Source organism: Kogia breviceps, chromosome 5 (assembly GCF_026419965.1).
Source record: "Kogia breviceps isolate mKogBre1 chromosome 5, mKogBre1 haplotype 1, whole genome shotgun sequence".
Classification (NCBI taxonomy): Eukaryota; Metazoa; Chordata; class Mammalia; order Artiodactyla; family Physeteridae; genus Kogia; species Kogia breviceps.
In genome coordinates this window covers 55423389-55444280 of record NC_081314.1, presented here as the reverse complement: position 1 = coordinate 55444280, position 20892 = coordinate 55423389, and the positions used below count along the sequence as shown (strand labels likewise).

General features: G+C 39.6%; 1 protein-coding gene across 4 annotated transcripts in view; it reads left to right on the top strand.

Moving 5' to 3' along the window:
- PLD1 (phospholipase D1) overlaps nucleotides 1-20892 on the top strand; it is a 217957-nt gene that overhangs the window by 91248 nt on the left and 105817 nt on the right. For all 4 annotated transcript variants that reach the window (XM_067034017.1, XM_067034016.1, XM_067034015.1 and 1 more), the window contains 5 exons: nucleotides 3126-3271; nucleotides 3499-3604; nucleotides 5354-5419; nucleotides 9279-9337; nucleotides 10364-10456. In XM_067034017.1, coding sequence (XP_066890118.1) covers nucleotides 3126-3271; nucleotides 3499-3604; nucleotides 5354-5419; nucleotides 9279-9337; nucleotides 10364-10456 — 470 coding nt within the window. The remainder of the gene's footprint in view (nucleotides 1-3125; nucleotides 3272-3498; nucleotides 3605-5353; nucleotides 5420-9278; nucleotides 9338-10363; nucleotides 10457-20892) is intronic.

The following is a 20892-nucleotide window of genomic DNA, read 5'->3' as shown; positions in this document are numbered from 1 at the left end:
CTGACCTACCTGTGCATATCCTGACTCCTAGTTTACAGCCACCTCGGTATTCAGCTTTCCTTCAGGCTCTTCCTATGAGTTGGGTCCATATCTGCCTGATACACCACTGAACGCAACCTACCAAGAAATGTCTCTAAAATGACCTTTGCCTTCTTATTTTGCCTATCAGCATTTAGATTGAGAGGTGATAACATGTGGAGGTTAAATGCACAGACTCCAGAGCCAGACCACATGGTTTAATTCCTGTCTTTGCATTGTGATCCTCAGCCATTTACTTAAACTCTCTGTTTCTCAGTTTCCTCATCTGAATAATAGGTATCATAGGATACACCTTTTAGGTTTGTTATGAGGATTTAATAATAATAATACATAGTATAATATAAGAATATTATATACTGTATTATACAAGTATATACTGTATAATACTATGTATTATTATTATTACTAGGCATCTGCTAATGTTATTTATGAAGATAAATATTGAAGCCACCAAACCAGGGACTTCTCTTTGCTCATACTCTTCTGTTAGTCAAGTGAGTTTAGTTCTGTTCTTTTTTAATATATATTAAAATTTTTCCTTTGGATCCTAATTTTTAAAGTATAGTTGATTTACAATATTATATTAATATATATATATTATATTAATTTCTATTTTAAATCTTAGTCTGTGTAGGAAAGCTAAGGAGCTTCCTTATCCTACTTAGTGTTTAGTTCACTAAGAAATATGAACTAAATTCATGCAGTTTGTATGTGATTCCAGGTAAATAAAAATGACACTTTTCTAATGACTGAATGCATTCTGTGTGCCAGCTCATGGTTAGGCATTTCTCTTTTCACTCTCATGACAATTCTGAGGGACATGTGTTGCTCCCTGCCTCCCCAGCAGGAGAATCTCCCACTCCTCCTCCCACCCTTCTCCACCCTGTGCTCTGCCCCCCAAGGCTTCTTTGCCTTTGTCTTCTGGCAGGGTTCAGGCAGTGGAAAGCCCAGACTGGGGCCACCCTGGGCTGGCTGTGTCCCTTGACCAAAGGCATCCTCCCCCCAAGGCAGCCTCTCTACATGGCTCTCTCCTTCCTACTCCAGCACCTGGTCTTGCCTCTTGTCCCTTTGGAACTGGGGATGCCTTCCTGAGTCCCAGGTAACTGTCCTCACGTGGTTTCCTTACTTTATCACACCTTCGTGGGCAGTTCCTTTATTAAAACTTCTCACACTATTCCAGTTCCAAAAAATTCCAGTAATTCTGCTGGGATATTATCTGACAGAAGTGATGCTTGGCTAGGGCTTCATAGCTGGTAGGCTGCACTACAGTGTTTCAAGCCTTTAAAATCTTCAAAAAGGATGGGACAGTCTGTTTCCATTGCCCTACACTGCCTTAGAATTGCTAAGAAGTTTAGTGTCCAAAATTCTGTGTTTATGTGTGAAGGATAAAACTTGGCATTTGCAATATTTTTTAAGTATTCAGTTTTCTTAGATTGGGAATATAATCCTAGGATATGGGGCAGCTTGTTTAACTTGTATAATTTTTCTTATGTATTTGGCTTGTCTTAAACTGAGCTTTTTTCACTTGAATGCGGAGTTTCCGGCCACTCTGAGTTCTCCTGCAACCTTCTCTGTGATACATGATGCAGGATGATTGATGCCTGTAATGTTGGCCAAGGTGAAAGACAGCATATAATATTAGATCCCAGAACTGGGTTTTTTCGACCTCTGGTTATAGTAACTGTCATGGATCCCAACTAGAGGCAAAGCAAGAGCTGGATTTGAATATTTACCAGTGATATGTTTGGATTCCAGGTTTAAGAGCACAAGTTACATTGATTCTCGTGCATTTTTTTTTTTTTTTTTTTTTTTTTTTTTTGCGGTATGTGGGCCTCTCACTGTTGTGGCCTCTCCCGTTGCGGAGCACAGGCTCCGGACACGCAGGCCCAGTGGCCATGGCTCACGGGCTCAGTTGCTCCGCGGCATGTGGGATCTTCCCGGACCAGGGCACGAACCCGTGTCTCCTGCATCGGCAGGCGGACTCTCAACCACTGCGCCACCAGGGAAGCCCTCTCGTGCATTTTTATATACTACATCTACACAACGTGGTCCATGCTTTAGAAGTTTGCAAAATATACCAAACATCAGTGATGATTGGCAGCAGCCCGGGAATCACCCGTGAGGTTGCTGACACCAAAGCCTGGATAAGCTAGTAAAGTAGGAGACATTTACTTTCTTTCACCCTCAACACTTATCAATACCTGTGGTGCCTCGATCTCCCAGCAGGGGCCAGTGCCCTCTAGGTGGTCCAGTGTCCTCTACCCTCCCCTATCCTCCACACACCATGGGAATTTCTCCACAATCTCCTGTGCTTTGTAAATATCCCTCCATCTCCTGACACTTTCCACAAAGTCAAAACTTGTATCCCCCAGGTCTGTTAGCTCTTCTGATTGAAATAATTCACTAGTCACTAAGATATATTTGCATTTTAGTAAGAAATATTTTTAAAATTTTAAGTGGAAATTCATTCTAGTTAAGTAGTTGGGGAAATATTTTGTGTGTAGGAAGATCTTTTGCTTTTTTCCCTCTAATCATCCTGTATCTTCCTAGTCACTGGTGTTGCTTCAGGACAGGGAGACGTTATAGACGAGGATGGACCTTGCAAGCCATTTCAGAAGGAGAGGGCATTAGTGTCTTTTGTAAAGAGCTGAAGTGGGCTAAGAATGACAATGGAAGTTATTTCCTCCAGCTTCCCTCTCACCCCCTCCATTGTCTGTTCACTGCTTGTACTTTTGGACAATCCCCCCATGGCTGATTATGGCTTTCACTCATTGTTTCTTTTACCTGGTTTCTTGTTTCAAGGGTGGCTGTGTGTGTCTGTGTATGTGAAACAATAGGACTGGTGGGGGTTTGCCTTTGGTGTGACTCAGAGTTTGTCTTATGTATATCATAAGATGAATCTTTAAGAGCATATTACTTCTGTCATCAGTCGTTTTGGAAAACTTTTTGCTTCAGTACTTACACAGAATAAGTAGGCTGGATTTAAAGATACATCCATGTTACTTATTACTTAGCATTGTTCATTGAGAGATTTTGGAATTTTTGTTGTTATCTAAACTATCAACCATTTTTATTTATCACTATAGGTACCAAGCATCAATCTTTACACTATTGAATTAACACATGGGGAATTTAAATGGCAAGTTAAGAGGAAGTTCAAGCACTTCCAAGAACTTCATAGAGAGCTGCTCAAGTACAAAGCCTTTATCCGAATTCCCATTCCCACCAGAAGGTAACTGTCCCAGAATTACTTATAAAGTTATCCCAGTATACAAGTTGGATTGAAAGAATATTTTATTCATGTTATAGGTTAATGAGTCCATTGTTGGTGGATATTTTTTTTATCAAATAGGCTCTTCTAAAAATAAGCTATCTCCTGAAAGATGCTATGACAGTCATAGTTTAAAGAATAATCTAATAAATGTTTGCATTGTGTGTGTGTGTGTCTCTGTGTTTTAGACACACATTTAGAAGACAGAATGTCAAAGAAGAGCCTCGAGAGATGCCAAGTTTGCCCCGTTCATCTGAAAACATGATCCAAGAAGAACAGTTCTTTGGTAGAAGGGTGAGTCCTTTCACTCTTCTGTTGTTCTGAACATACTTCTGCAGTGCTATAGAAACATGGCATCTACTGAGGGGTGAGGTGGGCCTGGATGCAACTTCTCTCACCTGCTGATCCATCACCCAGGCTGGTTTAGCTTTTCTGGAACTAATTAGGTAACCCTTCTTCCCCAAGCCACTCTGGCCCTGGGGAGGTTACATTTTCCCAGAAGGGGAAGAGTGTTCTATGTCAGGAGTAACTTTATGTGGAAGCTGCCTACCCCTCAGAAACCTTTTGGGGTTCATTGTGAGGCAAGATTGAGCTCATCATTGAGGGCTTTGAGGTCTACTCTTTTAAAATAATGTATTTCTGGGCTTCCCTGGTGGCGCAGTGGTTGAGAATCCGCCTGCCAATGCTGGAGACACGGGTTCGTGCCCTGGTCCGGGAAGATCCCACATGCCGCGGAGCAACTAAGCCCGTGAGCCATGGCCGCTGAGCCTGTGCGTCCGGAGCCTGTGCTCCGCAACGGGAGAGGCCACAACAGTGAGAGGCCCGCATACCGAAAAAAATAAAATAAAATAAAATAAAATAAAATAAAATAAAATAAAATAAAATTATGTATTTCCATATATTTGCTTCAGAATTTGTAGTGGCTTCTATGGGCACTATGGACAATATGGAAGTTCCTTTAAAAATCTAAAAATAGAGCTACCATATGACCCTGCAATCCCACTCCAGGGCATATAACCAGAGAAAACCATAATTAGAAAAGATACATGCACCCCAGTGTTCATTGCAGCATTATTCACAATAGCTAAGACATGGAAGCAACCTAAATGTCCATCGACAGATGAATGGATAAAGATGTGTTATATACATACTATGGAATATTACTCAGCCTTTAAAAAAGAATGATATAATGCCATTTGAAACAACATGGATGGACTTAGAGATATCATACTAAGCAAAGTAAGCCAGAGAAAGAAAAATATCATATAATATTGCTTATATGTGGAATCTAAAAAAAAGATACAGATGAACTTATATACAAAACAGAAATAGACTCACAGACATAGAAAACAAACTTATGGTTACCAAGGGGAAAAGTGGGGGGAGGGATAAATTAAGAGTTTTATATTCACATATACACACTACTATATATAAAATAGATAACCAACAAAAGCCTACTGTATAGCACAGGGAACTATACTCAATATTTTATAATAACCTATAAGGGAAAAGAATCTGAGAAAAATAGATATGTGTGTATGTATGTATAACTGAATCACTTTGCTGTACACCTGAAACTAACACAGTATTGTGAATCGACTATACTTCAATTAAAGTAAATAAGTAAAAATAAAAAACGAATTTGTAGTGGCTTGTTCTAAATATATGTAAATATCATTCCCAAACTATACATGGGACACTTAGAGTCTCAGAAGAGTAGGACCAAGTACAGACACGTACAAGAGTAGAACAGAAACCTCAGGAGGTGGGACACTTCTTCCCACACTGATTCAGTGATACGGTGCTGCAAAGGGCAGAAGATTAATTCACTTTTTACCAGAAAATTAATAAATGTCAGTTCTGTTTTGTAACCTGAAACTTTGGTGTTCTGAGAGGGATGTATTCAGGGTTTCCTTGTCCAATGAAAACACTAATAAATAAATAACTTACAGAAGTTAAGATGGAACAGTCATGTCATTTGTCACTGTTTACATTTTCCCCTAAGTATGATGATATCTCTAATGTGAAATATTTGCATTACAGAAACAACTAGAGGATTACTTGACAAAATTACTAAAAATGCCCATGTATAGAAACTATCATGCAACAGTAAGTACTATTCAGTGATTTAAATTTTGAAATAATTTATAAAACTGTAAAGCTAAATTTTGGATCATTTTATTAACACAAGTGCTTGTATTCACTTCTGCATTATTCCTTGGGTTAAACTAAATGAAATGAATCCAAAATTGATTTGTCAGCAAGGATCCAGTATATGAGGATGCTGTTTTTTAAATATCAAATATAACTTAATTAATATGTCTATAACAATAGATTTAAATGAACTTGAAATGCTACTACAGGCTAGATTATCTAGAAATCAACTTCCTTCTCTCCTCAGGCTTCCAGAATAATGCCAAAAAGCATTTCTAATGCTGAAGAAAAAACGTTGAGTAGTAGGTGATGAAAACAGTTGAGCAGAGTGGAATACCCAAAGATTATACAGAGCATACTGTGATTGCCATCTGATTGGCCTGTGATGCCTGTAAAAGGCTTGTCTTTTCACGTGTAAGTGAGAAGCATGGGAAAAGCTAAGGAGAGAAAAAGCTCTAGAGAATTCAGAGAGAAGAGAGGAGAGGTGGTGAGGCTTGGAAGCAGCTGCAGAGACTTAAGTTTGGGAGGCACTTGGCCGGCAAGCAGGAGGAAGTGGGCTTTACAGGAGGCATCAGAAAACAATGACCTTCACCTTCTTAGAGGCCCTCGAGGCCTGGGGCAGGGGTGGGGGCGTGGTGGTGGTGTTAAAGGGTTAGCCTTCAATTATCCAAAGGTTCAGATAACTGAGAGGGCACTGCATTATTATATTCTGTGCCCGTGTATGTATAAACCGTATTGCTGTGGAGGTTGAATATGTGTGTATGGTATGTGTGCAGAACTTCAGAGTAGCTGCCGTTATGATTCGGCCTCTAGTTTAGAGAATGGCATGCACACATGAACAGAAAGAGGGAAGCCTACTGTATTTAGGAGAGGAAACAAGAGTGCCTTGACTCTTGGGAGTTTTTTGGTGCCTCGCTGCCCTATTGCTGCCTGCCTATGTGTTAATGGATGCTGGGCATGCACCTAGCTGGTCCCCTTTACACACAAATGACCTGGGGCCAGGCCACAGCCCACCTTCTGCAGCAACTTGCACTGTGATGTTTCATTGACTTAAAGGACCTTCTGTGGTTTCATAATCCTGGAGAAGAGTTTTCCCAGGGAAACCAGCAATTTGGATCCAACCAGAGAACCTCAAGATAAGGCTGATGGGAAGGATTTCTTCCTTTCTAGGACTCAGGAGTGTGCATCTTTGAAAGTACATAACGAATAAGGATATTACTTCTATTATTACTAAAAATGCTGCTTCCTGATTTCTCTGAAATCAGACATACTGTTTTCTTTCATAGAGACTTATTTAAATGCGTGTTAGTACCAGCATGCAATAATTTTCCATTTGTTTTACTTTCCTGCCTGCCTGTGACTTGGCTTTAATATTTCTTTTGGCCCTTGAACAGTACTTGCTGAGTTTAGTCTTCTTTTTCTGCATGCCTTTCTATATTTTGGGGTCTAATGTTGATTTTAAAATGTTTACATTTTTTCAAAATGTTCATTTTAATTTCTTTTCCAATTATAAAAATCTTTTAAAAGTTGAACCATATTGTATTTAGGTATTCCAGGGTGTCTTCCAAACATTTCCTTTGGAAGGGAAAACCTGGTTTAAACTGACTGAATATATGTTACTTCTTATTTTTTATTTTTTGCCGCACTGCGCAGCTTGCAGGATCTTAGTTCCCTGACCAGGGATTGAACCCGGGGCCACGGCAGTGAAAGCACTGAGTCCTAACCACTGTACTGCCAGGGAATCCCTCTTTCTTGGTGGTTCCTTAGATTATTCTCCCTAACAGCAGAATTCTCCAAAATGCTTCAAGCATGGGATACAATTTGATCTGTCTTAATTTTCTAATGTTATTTTCCTCTCACACTAATTATAATTTGTCCCAGAGACTAGATTTGCAGGCCTCTGTCTATTTGACAGAGAAATTTGATAAATTAGATTGGTATCTGTGTGTCTCCTTTGATAATTGTGAGACATATTAAAACTTCTGTCTGAAAAAAACATATCAAAAGTTATTTTTATATAATCACATATAATTAACTTATATTTTTATAAGTGTAAAACAAGCCCCCAGTAATTTCTAGGGTCCGTTATTACCCCTCAGGTTTGTTGCTTGTCCCTTTGGCATGGGAACCCTTTGCTTCCCTGTTTCCCTAACATTTAAATGTGCTTTTCACGAGTTCCATTGGAAAGAAAAAAGATATTGATTAGTACATTATTCAGAGATCAATAAGCCCTATGGATTATTGTCAGGCTAAATTGATCTTTAAATTCTTATTCCTGAGAATCACCTGCCCAAATGGAGAATGGAATTCTTATCCCTGAAGATGCATGGAGAAGTTTGGACAATAAGATATTATATTTCAAATTGTATTATTTAGGATTGCTTCTAAATTGGCTTTGCCACGTTCTTTTTCAATTCCATAAATCTGTATTAGAACATTTATTGCCAAAGACTTTTTTTCTATGTAATAGGACTAGTTCTTCCTTCAAATTTCTCTTTAGTAAACCATTAGGATAAATTTAAATTTTATCTTAATACACAACTTTAAGTTTTCTGCACTGCTAATGTGTACCTTTTTATTTAGATGAAATTTTTACATTTAGCAATTTTCGTATGATATTCTGAAGTTATAGTTTCTGAATTAGTTCAAAGAATATTTCTGTTGTCAACTATTTGATAAGAGCTATGTGCATAAGAAAATATCCAGGTAATAGATAAGTGGTTTCCCTGATGTTTGCTTTTCATTTCCTCTTCTTCCATTCAACTAGTCTCTGACTTTGCATAATTTAGTTACATCTCTGTAGTAGTTTCTTCCAGTGTAAACTAGGGTTAGTATTTTTCTCTCTGCTCCTTAGAGATAAAATGAGAACTTATGGCTTAGGATCTTGAGACATTTTGGATTCTGTGGCTTAAAGTCTGTGGTATCACTTCTAATAACCTATGTATTTCTATATTTTCTGATTAGAAAGTAGTTCCACAAATCAGATTTTAAAAATGTATGGTACCGAATTACCATGTTTTATATAAGAAATAAAATGTAAAGACCTTGACTTTCAAAATCCTTATAAAAAGTACTATGTGAGGATATGTTTGATTTGGGGTTTTTAAAGATATTTAAATACTTTTGAATTTCAAAGACTTCTTCAAATAACCCTAAGAAAGAAAACCAAGCATTTAATTGGACTTCACAAGTACTGACAGCTTTCAGAGGTGTGTAATTCTTCTTACAAGGTTAATATTAGAGAGTCCCAATCACATATACAAAACTTCAAAGGAAAATTGTTATGTTTCATTTTATTAATCCCATTTACAAGCCCAGATCAAGTGCCTTTTCCTCTGTGATGTCACATTAGCTAGGAAGTGGTCTCCCTCTCCCTATAACTCTATAACTTTATAACTACTTTTCCATGTAACTGTTATGGTTCTTCCCATAGAACTTGGTTGATGTGTAGTGTTTTCCATGTCTGGTCTCCCCTTTGCCTCCTAATGCCAGGAGTGTATCTGTTTCGTCTTTGATTTTCTGTTAAGGCTGTTATTGCCATGGTCTATTGCCATTGGCAGATCTCTCCATGACCTTCTTGAGCATTTGTCTCTTCATCTTAGAGCACACATCACTTTCTTGGTTGTATTCATTGTGTATATGCTTCTAAAATACACTCTTTCAGGACAATACCATTGTTATTGATCTGTGTCGTCTGTAGAGTACGCCAGACGTGTTTATACATGAAGGTACCTAATAATATTTTTCTGAATGCATAAATTTCTCCCCCTCTTTTTTTTGCTTTCTAAAGTTTGGATTTTTGGCCTCTTTTCAGACAGAATTCCTTGATATAAGCCAGCTGTCCTTCATCCATGATTTGGGACCAAAGGGCATGTAAGTTCCAGTGTCGGATCTCTAAGGAGAAGTGTGAAAAGTTGATGAGCATTAACACTTGATGTATTAACATTTGCCAAGGTGATAGAGCTCACCTGGCTTCACTGATAGCTGCTTTTCTTCCCAACAGAGTTAGAGCAACTGAGGGACCTATTTATACAAAACAGAGTATCTTGCTACTTTAAACAAGGTGACAACTGCTCCACTCTCCTCCTCTAACCCCACAGTAGGGGTGTTTAACAGGCGTAGCAAATATGATGTGTGGGAGAATGCCTTAAAAATCAAATATACAAGATCTCTTCTTTTAATCACCTATACTAAAAATAATACTGTATAAAATGTATGCCAAGTAACAGGATTGAAATTTACTTAATGATTATTTTCCTTCATAATATGAGAGCCTGATATTACGAAGAGCTTAACTTTTGTAGTAAGGAGCATTGTTAGCAGCTGTTTTAATTTTTGTTTGTTTAGCCATTATTATTATTCTTTCTTTTCACATCTTTCAAAACCAGGATATTTTTTCTTCCAAAGTATCGATAATAGCTTTGCTCTGCTTCTTTGGCATGGCTTTGTACCAGAACTGTAGGTGAAGGGATGCAGAAATATATCTGTGGAATCTGTGGGTGAGCATCTCCAGTGGTCTCAACAGCAGCTGAACCTTCCCCATGCAGGCATTTAGCAATGTGTGGGGTCTTTTTCAGGCTGTCACAGTGACTGGAGGGAACGCTCAGCATTTAGAGCCAGAAGCTGGAATGCTTAAGGTCCTGCAGTGTGTGTAACAGTATTCTGCTGCCCCCAGTGCCAATAGGCCGGCATCTGACCAGAGTACTTTAAAAGATTAGCTGCTGGAGTACTTAGCCTAGTAAACATAGCACTGAGCTATTTGACAGTGAAAGAGGAAAAAGTGGGGAGGAAAGACACGGGAGAATGAAACGGTTTATTTAGTCCTAAGTTGTGAGGCTGTATCAGCTAAGTGTGAGCTGGAAGCTTGAAGATGATGGGTTAACTTGATGTCTCTTTCAGAGAAGGTATGATAATGAAAAGATCCGGTGGACACAGAATACCAGGCTTGAACTGCTGTGGTCAGGGAAGGGCCTGCTACCGGTGGTCCAAAAGGTAGGACTCGAGAGTTTTGTGTGTTTGTTTTAATAAACTGAGTATTGGGGGAGTTTTTATTTACTAGTTTTCAGTGATCAATCTTTGAAAGTCATGGCAGAGCAAATTTTAAATTAAGTTCCAGGTTTCAGCTCTATTTAAACATTCTACTCAAACTTGGACTTGTAGGCAGAGTGTGCCAATTACATACATAAAGACCTAGTGGGCCATAGGATTCAAAAATTGCTCAGCCAAAGAACATAGACAGTGGCCAATAAGCACAAGTAAATATGCTCAACATCACTAGTCAGTAGGGTAATGTAAATCAAAACCACAGTGATATACAACTTCATACCCACTAGGATGGCTATGATAAAAAAAGATGGACGATAGCAAGTGTTCACAAGGATGTAGACAAATTGGAACCCTCATACATTGCTGGTGCATCATGTGAAATGATGCACCCAACTTTGGAAAACAGTGCGGTAGTTCCCCAAAATGTTAAACATACAGTTACCATATGCCCCAGCAAATCCACTCCTAGCTATTTCCAAAGAGAACGGAAAAAATATGTCTGTATTAAAACTTATACGTGAATGTCCATAGCAGCATTATTCAGAGTAGCTGTACATTAAAATATAAGCTAAAAAGATAAAAATTGGTCAGAGTTCAGGGATAATTTTAGTTATATCTGTGAGAATGTATATTATGATAAGTGTGATATAAACCTATGTCCTGTCCAACTAAAGACTCCTTGTGGAGCAGTATTCTTATCTGATCTTATTTGTTCCTCAAAGCATTTATCACAATGTTTTGAACATAATGGACAATAGCTATTTGTTCCAATAATAATTTACTGGAATTTTGAAAAATATTAAGAACTATATGTTATTTCTCTAACCTTGAAAAAGATATATGAACTCATGTGTAAAAATGAAATTGAGCTATGTGTGGGTTAAAAATACACGAACTTGGGGCTTCCCTGGTGGCACAGTGGTTGAGAGTCCGCCTGCCATTGCAGGGGACATGGGTTCGTGCCCCGGTCAGGGAAGATCCCACATGCCGCGGAGCGGCTGGGCCCGTGAGCCATGGCCACTGAGCCTGCGCGTCCGGAGCCTGTGCTCCGCAGCGGGAGAGGCCGCAGTAGTGAGAGGCCCGTGTACCGGAAAAAAAAAAAAAAAAAAAAAAAAAAATACACGAACTTAAAACTAGAATCTACCTTTATTTTAGATACAGTGCCAGCAAAAAATACCATTAAGTTGAGCTCTTATTTTCTGGGTTTTGAAAGGATAGAAGGAAAAGATCAAGAGATTTGGCTAGAGAAAATGGAAAATTTCTGTGTTACAAAAAATTTTTTTACTAAAATAAACAGGGAAACAATAGACTAGAAAATATTTGCTTTCAAATAAACTTCTGTCATTTATATAGGGAAACTTGGGGTATAAGTAACATCACAGGAAATTCAGCGACTCCCACTTGAAGTATCTTCCCACCCTCTCCCACCCCCAATTGTACAGAACCCAGGGGAACACCAAATGCCAAGCCGGGAGAGGAACAGAGTATAAGCCAGCCGGCTTCTGCCCTTGCTTCCTGCCCCACATCATGTCTCTCTGGGAGACAGAACTTGCCAGCCCACTGGGGCCCTGGTACAGATTCCTCCTGCCTACTCCTCCTCAGTCACCAACTTTGCCTAAGGTTGCTGCTGAGTGCCAAGTACGGATTTCAGACTGCAAGACTTTGACTGAAGTCTTGCTCTGGGCTGCCTGAACAGAGCAGGCTGGAAGCATTCGCAGCCCCCAGGAACAGCCCTCAGCCAAGAGCTGGAGGGAGTCCAGCCCCTTCACCCCTCAGGTGGGGTGATTCTGCAGCAAGCTCTGTACCGTCTCCCCTGGAGTTCCCCAGCAGATGTGCAGCCCAATTGCCCACAGTAAAGTGTGTGAAAACACATCCTTGATGGCTCCCTTACTGCTCTTCCTTCTCGTCCTTCCCTTTCCTGTGCTTCCCATTAAGCTCCCTAATAAGTCCCTTTACAAACTTCTTTCACTTACATCCTTGTCTCAGAGTTGACTTATGGAGCAACCCAACCTTAAGACATTTACTGAAGAAATGGAAGCCTTGATCTGGTCCCTTTTGTCATTTATTGAGTGCCTAATGTTTGCCAGGCTGTATTCTAGCCTCTGTGAGAACAGTGGTGAACAAGATGAGGTCCTTGCCCTCACAGAGCTCTATTGGAGGGGAACGCAGGCAGTGGAGAAGCTGACAAGCAATGTGAACGACATCAACACAAGTGGTGATCAGAGCTTTGAAGGAAAAAGAAGGCAATGGGATAATGAGGGACTTGAGGACTGCAGATGGTGACTTTAGCTCTGGGAGCCAAGGAACTGATGTTTGAGTTTAACCTCTATGACAAGGGGCAGCCTGAAAAGATGGGGGGGGAAAGACTTTGTTATATAAAGGAAATACACCTCCCCAACTTTTAAAGTCTGGATTATATCAGACTTCAACCAGGACAATCTAAAAAGATACGATCCTCCCAGGAATGAAATATGTCATCATTTTAAATCGTGTAACTCTTTCCATGAAGCTTGAAGCCTTGGTTCCATATGAATAAGTATTTCCTGAGTCACATTCGTGGGATAAAATGTCAATACCAAATAAAGATGCTAAGATATAGCTGACAAAATTTGTTTGGAAAATTTCCCACACTAGAAGACTATTGGTGTCTAAATGGGAGTTTACTTTTAAGGGCAACACTCGGTCATAACTCTCTTTGTTATTTTTGTATCCTTAAAAAACCATTCTGATTGCTTTATATATTCTATATTGACAAATTGCCATAAGGCAAACAAGGCAATCAAACTTTCAGTCAAGTCTCATAATGACTTTGTCTCAGGCACAAGTAGAAAGAAAAAAAATGACAAACACAGCAAATATTTCTTTCCACAATTTAAAACATCTACTTAAACAGCACATCCTATTGATGGACTAGATGATGTTTCTTATCTCAAATAATGTCTTAAAAGAAAGAGATAAATAGGGCTTCCCTGGTGGCGCAGTCGTTAAGAATCCACCTGCCAATGCAGAGGACACGGGTTTGAGCCCTGGTCCAGGGAGATCCGACATGCCGTGGGGCAACTGGGCCCGTGAGCCACAACTACTGAGCCTGCGCATCTGGAGCCTGTGCTCTGCAACAAGAGAGGCCGCGACAGTGAGAAGCCCGCACACCGCGATGAAGAGTGGCCCCCTCTCACCGCAACTAGAGAAAGCCCTCGCAGAGAAACGAAGACCCAACGCAGCCAAAAATAAATAAATAAATAAAAATAAATTTTAAAAAAAGAAAGAGATATTTTTAACACATTTAGCATTTACTTTACTGAACTGTGAGCTATACCAAGCATTACAATTTTTAGACACTGACAGTGTCTAAATGATTTCATTTACTCTCTGGGGCCCATTTGTACAGCCATTATTTAGGCAAAAGGATTGCTTTGCCTGAAGACTTGCTCTCGGCCCTGGGAAGATACCAGTGGACGTGACAACATTCCCTGCTCTCAAGGCCCTCATTTTCTAGTGGAGGAGAGACAATAAACAAGCAGACATAAATAGTTCCAGATAGTGATAAGTGCTATGAAGAAGCTAAACAGGATGGAGTAGTGGGTGGGATGGGAGCCCGGGAAAGCCTCTCTGTGGAGGAATGTTTAAACCAAAGGTTGATGGATAGGAAGGGACTGCCCATGGGAGGATCTGGCAGAAATAATTTCTGGGTGAGGTATAGCAAACGTGGAAGACCAAAGAACAAGTTTAGCAAGTCTCAGGACCAGTGGGACCACCGTGGTGGGAGTGAAGGTGAGGAGATGAGGCTGAGAAGGTGATGTCTGGCTCATGTGGGTCTCTCTGTATCTTAATGACATGGCAAGTAGTAGCACAGGTAGTCACATCTTTTTTTTTTCTTTTCTTTTTTAACATCTTTATTGGAGTATAATTGCTTTACAATGGTGTGTTAGTTTCTGCTTTATAACAAAGTAGATCAGTTATACATATACATATGTTCCCATATCTCTTCCCTCTTGTGTCTCCCTTCCTCCCACTCTCCCTATCCCACCCCTCTAGGTGGTCACAAACCACCGAGCTGATCTCCCTGTGCTATGCAGCTGCTTCCCACTAGCTATCTATAGGTTTGGTAGTGTATATATGTCCATGCCACTCTCTCACTTTGTCACAGCTTACCCTTCTCCCTCCCCATATCCTCAAGTCCATTCTCTAGTAGGTCTGTGTCTTTTTTTTTTTTTTTTTTTGCGGTATGCGGGCCTCTCACTGTTGTGGCCTCTCCCGTTGCGGAGCACAGGCTCCGGACGCGCAGGCCTAGCGGCCATGGCTCACGGGCTTAGTTGTTCCACAGCATGTGGGATCTTCCCGGACCAGGGCACGAACCAGTGTCTCCTGCATCGGCAGGCGGATTCTCAACCACTGTGCCACCAGGGAAGCCCAGGTCTGTGTCTTTATTCCCCTCTTACCTCTAGGCTCTTCATGACATTTTTTTTTCTTAGATTCCATATATATGTGTTAGCATACGGTATTTGTCTTTCTATTTCTGACTTACTTCACTCTGTATGACAGACTCTAGGTCCATCCACCTTACTACAAATAACTCAATTTCATTTCTTTTATGGCTGAGTAATAGTCCATTGTATATATGTGCCACATCTTCTTTATCCATTCATCCGATGATGGACACTTAGGTTGCTTCCATCTCCTGGCTATTGTAAATAGAGCTGCAATGAACATTTTGGTACATGACGCTGTTTGAATTATGTTTTTCTCAGGGTATATGCCCACTAGTGGGATTGCTGGGTCATATGGTAGTTCTATTTTTAGTTTTTTAAGGAACCTCCATACTGTTCTCCATAGTGGCTGTACCAATTCACATTCCCACCAGCAGTGCAAGAGTGTTTCCTTTTATCCACACCCTCTCCAGCATTTATTGTTTCTAGATTTTTTGATGACGGCCATTCTGACCGGTGTGAGATGATATCTCATTGTAGTTTTGATTTGCATTTCTCTAATGATTAATGATGTTGAGCATTCTTTCATGTGTTTGTTGGCAATCTGTATATCTTCTTTGGAGAAATATCTATTTAGGCCTTCTGCCCATTTTTGGATTGGGTTGTTTTTTTTTTTTTTTTTTTATTGAGCTGCATGAGCTGCTTGTAAATTTTGGAGATTAATCCTTTGTCAGTTGCTTCATTTGCAACTATTTTCTACCGTTCTGGGGGTTGTCTTTTCATCTTGTTTATGGTTTCCTTTGCTGTGCAAAAGCTTTTACGTTTCATTAGGTCCCATTTGTTTATTTTTTATTTTATTTCCATTTCTCTAGGAGGTGGGTCAAAAAGGATCTTGCTGTGATTTATGTCATAAAGTGTTCAGCCTATGTTTTCCTCTAAGAGTTTTACAGTGTCTGGCCTTACATTTAGGTCTTTAATCCACTTTGAGCTTATTTTTTTGTATGGTGTTAGGGAGTGTTCTAATCTCATACTTTTACATGTAGCTGTCCACTTTTCCCAGCACCACTTATTGAAGAGGCTGTCCTTTCTCCACTGTACATTCCTGCCTCCTTTATCAAAGATAAGGTAACCATATGTGCATGGGTTTATCTCTGGGCTTTCTATCCTGTTCCATTGAGCTATATTTCTGTTTTTGTGCCAGTACCATACTGTCTTGATGACTGTAGCTTTGTAGTATAGCCTGAAGTCAGGCATCCTGATTCCTCCAGCTCCGTTTTTCTTTCTCAAGATTGTATTGGCTATTCGGGGTCTTTTGTGTTTCCATACACATAGTGAAATTTTTTGTTATAGTTCTGTGAAAAATGCCAGTGGTAGTTTGATAGGGATTGCATTGAATCTGTAGATTACTTCAGATAGTAGAGTCATTTTCACAATGTTGATTCTTCCGATACAAGAACATGGTATATCTCTCCATCTATTTGTATCATATTTAATTTCTTTCATCAGTGTCTTATAATGTTCTGCATACAGGTCTTTTGTCTCCTCAGGTAGGTTTATTCCTAGATATTTTATTCTTTTTGTTGCAATGGTAAATGGGGGTGTTTTCTTAATTTCACTCTCAGATTTTTCATCATTAGTGTATAGGAATGCCAGAGATTTCTGTGCATTAATTTTGTATCCTGCCAGTTTACCAGATTCATTGATTAGCTCTAGTAGTTTTCTGGTAGCATCTTTAGGATTCTCTATGTAGAGTATCATGTCATCTGCAAACAGTGACAGCTTTACTTCTTCTTTTCCGATTTGGATTCCTTTTATTTCCTTTTCTTCTCTGATTGCTGTGGCTAAAACTTCCAAAACTATGTTGAATAAGAGTGATGAGAGTGGGCAACCTTGTCTTGTTCCTGATCTTAGTGGAAATGGTTTCAGTTTTTCACCATTGAGGATGATGCTGGCTGTGGGTTTGTCATATATGGCCTTTATTATGTTGAGGAAAGTTCCCTCTATGCCTACTTTCTGCAGGGTTTTTATCATAACTGGGTGTTGAATTTTGTCAAAAGCTTTCTCTGCATCCATTGAGATGATCATATGGTTTTTCTCCTTCAATTTGTTAATATGGTGTATCACGTTGATTGATTTGCGTATATTGAAGAATCCTTGCATTCCTGGAATAAACCCCACTTGATCATGGCATATGATCCTTTTAACATACTGTTGGATTCTGCTTGCTAGTATTTTGTTGAGGATTTTTACATCTATGTTCATCAGTGATATTGGCCTGTAGTTTTCTTTCTTTGTAACATCTTTGTCTGATTTTGGTATCAGGGTGATGGTGGCCTCGTAGAATGAGTTTGGGAGTGTTCCTCCCTCTGCTATCTTTTGGAAGAGTTTGAGAAGGATAGGTGTTAGCTCTTCTCTAAATGTTTGATAGAATTCGCCTGTGAAGCCATCTGGTCCTGGACTTTTGTTTGTTGGAAGATTTTTAATCACAGTTTCAATTTCAGTGCTTGTGATTGGTCTGTTCATATTTTCTATTTCTTCCTGGTTCAGTCTCAGCAGCTTGTGCATTTCTAAGAATTTGTCCATTTCTTCCAGGTTGTCCATTTCATTGGCATAGAGTTGCTTGTAGTAATCTCTCTTGATCTTTTGTATTTCTGCAGTGTCAGTGGTTACTTCTCCTTTTTCATTTCTAATTCTATTGATTTGAGTCTTCTCCCTTTTTTTCTTGATGAGTCTGGCTAATGGTTTATCAATTTTGTTTATCTTCTCAAAGAACCAGCTTTTAGTTTTATTGATCTTTGCTATCATTTCTTTCATTTCTTTTTCATTTATTTCTGATCTGATCTTTATGATTTCTTTCCTTCTGCTAAATTTGGGGTTTATTCGTTCTTCTTTCTCTAGTTGCTTTAGGTGCAAAGTTAGGTTGTTTATTCGAGATGTTTCCTGTTTCTTAAGGTAGGATTGTATTGCTATAAACTTCCCTCTTAGAACTGCTTTTGCTGCATCCCATAGGTTTTGGGCCATTGTGTTTTCATTGTCATTTTTTTCTAGGTATTTTTTGATTTCCTCTTTGATTTCTTCAGTGATCACTTCATTATTACGTAGTGTATTGTTTAGCCTCCATGTGTTTGTATTTTTTACAGATCTTTTCCTGTAATTGATATCTAGTCTCACAACGTTGTGGTCAGAAAAGATACTTGATACGATTTGAATTTTCTTAAATTTACCGAGGCTTGATTTGTGACCCAAGACATGTTCTATCCTGGAGAATGTTCCATGAGCACTTGAGAAAAATGTGTATTCTGTTGTTTTTGGATGGAATGTCCTATAAATATTAATTAAGTCCATCTTGTTTAATGTATCATTTAAAACTTGTGTTTCCTTATTTATTTTCATTTTGGATGATCTGTCCATTGGTGAAAGTGGGGTGTTAAAGTCCCCTACTATGAATGTGTTACTGTTGATTTCTCCTTTTATGGCTGTTAGTATTTGCCTTATGTATTGAGGTGCTCCTATGTTGGGTGCATAAATATTTACAATTGTTATGTCTTCTTCATGGATCGATCCCTTGATCATTATGTAGTGTCCTTCTTTGTCTCTTGTAACAGTCTTTATTTTAAAGTCTATTTTGTCTGATATGAGAATTGCTACTCCAGCTTTCTTTTGATTTCCATTTGCATGGAATATCTTTTTCCATCCCCTCCCTTTCAGTTTGTATGTGTCTCCAGGTATGAAGTGGGTCTCTTGTAGACAGCATATGTATGGGTCTGTTTTTGTATCCATTCAGCCAGTCTGTGTCTTTTGTTGGGAGCATTTAATCCATTTACATTTAAGGTAATTATCTATATGTATGTTCCTATTCCCATTTTCTTAATTGTTTTGAGTTTGTTATTGTAGGTCTTTTCCTTCTCTTGTGTTTCTTGCCTAGAGAAGTTCCTTTAGCATTTGTTGTAAAGCTGGTTTCGTGGTGCTAAACTCTCTCAGCTTTTGCTTGTCTGTAAAGGTTTTAATTTCTCCATCAAATCTGAATGAGATCCTTGCTGGGTAGAGTAACCTTGGTTGTAGGTTTTTCTCCTTCATCACTTTAAACATGTCCTGCCACTCCCTTCTGGCTTGCAGAGTTTCTGCTGAAAGATCAGCTGTTAACCTTATGGGCATTCCCTTGTGTGTTATTTGTTGTTTTTCCCTTGTTGCTTTTAATATGTTTTCTTTGTATTTCATTTTTGGCAGTTTGATTATTATGTGTCTTGGTGTGTTTCTCCTTGGATTTATCCTGTATGGCACTCCCTGTGCTTCCTGGACTTGATTAACTATTTCCTTTCCCATATTAGGGAAGTTTTCAACTATAATCTCTTCAAATATTTTCTCAGTCCCTTTCTTTTTCTCTTCTTCTTCTGGGACCCCTATAATTCGAATGTTGGTGCGTTTAATGTTGTCCCAGAAGTCTCTAAGACTGTCCTCAGTTCTTTTCATTCTTTTTCTTTATTCTGCTCTGCAGTAGTTATTTCCACTATTTTATCTTCCAGGTCACTTATCCATTCTTCTGCCTCAGTTATTCTGCTATTGATCCCATCTAGAGTATTTTTAATTTCATTTATTGTGTTGTTCATCGTTGCTTGTTTCCTCTTTAGTTCTTCTAGGTCCTTGTTAACTGTTTCTTGCCATTTGTCTAGTCTATATCCAAGATTTTGGATCATCTTTACTATCATTATTCTGAATTCTTTTTCAGGTAGACTGCCTATTTCCTCTTCATTTGTTTGGTCTGGTGGGTTTTTATTTTTCTCCTTCATCTTCTGTGTGTTTTTCTGTCTTCTCATTTTGCTTATCTTACTGTGTTTGGGGTCTCCTTTTTGCAGGCTGCAGGTTCGTAGTTCCCGTTGTTTTTGGTGTCTGTCCCCAGTGGCTAAAGTTGGTTCAGTGGGTTGTGTAGGCTTCCTGGTGGAGGGGACTAGTGCCTGTGTTCTGGTGGATGAGGCTGGATCTTGTCTTTCTGGTGGGCATGTCCACGTCTGGTGGTGTGTTTTGGGGTGTCTGTGGCCTTATTATGATTTTAGGCAGCCTCTCTGCTAATGGATGGGGTTGTGTTCCTGTCTTGCTAGTTGTTTGGCATAGGGTGTCCAACACTGTAGCTTGCTGGTTGTTGAGTGAAGCTGGGTGTTGGTGTTGAGATGGAGATCTTTGGGAGATTTTCACCATTTGATATTACGTGGAGCTGGGAGGTCTCTTGTGGACCAGTGTCCTGAAGTTGGCTCTCCCACCTCAGAGGCACAGCACTGACTGCTGGCTGCAGCACCAAGAGCCTTTCATCCACACGGCTCAGAATAAAAGGGAGAAAAAGTAGAAAGAAAGAAAGAAAGAAAGAGGATAAAATAAAATAAAATAAAGATAAAATAAAATAATTAAAATAAATATTAAGAAAAACAAATTTTTTTAAGTTAAAAAAAACAAAAAACGGACAGGTAGAACCCTAGGACAAATGGTGAAAGCAAAGCTATACAGATGAAATCTTACACAGAAGCATACACATACACACTCACAAAGAGAGGAAAAGGGGGAAAAATAATATATCTTGCTCTCAAAGTCCTCCTCCTCAATTTGGGATGATTCATTGTCTATTCAAGTTTTCCACAGATGCAGGGTACATCAAGTTGATTGTGGAGATTTAATCCGCTGCTCCTGAGGCTGCTGGGAGAAATTTCCCTTTCTCTTCTTTGTTCGCACAGCTCCCAGGGGTTCTTCTTCGCTCAGACAGGACAGGGTTAAAGGAGCGGCTGATTCTCGGGGGCTCTGGCTCACTCAAGCTGGGGGGAAGGAGGGGTACGGATGCGGGGCGAGCCTGCAGTGGCAGAGGCCGGCGTGACGTTGCACCAGCCTGAGGCGCGCCGCACGTTCTCCCGGGGAAGTTGTCCCTGGATCCCGGGACTCTGGCAGTGGTGGGCTGCACAGGCTCCCGGGGGG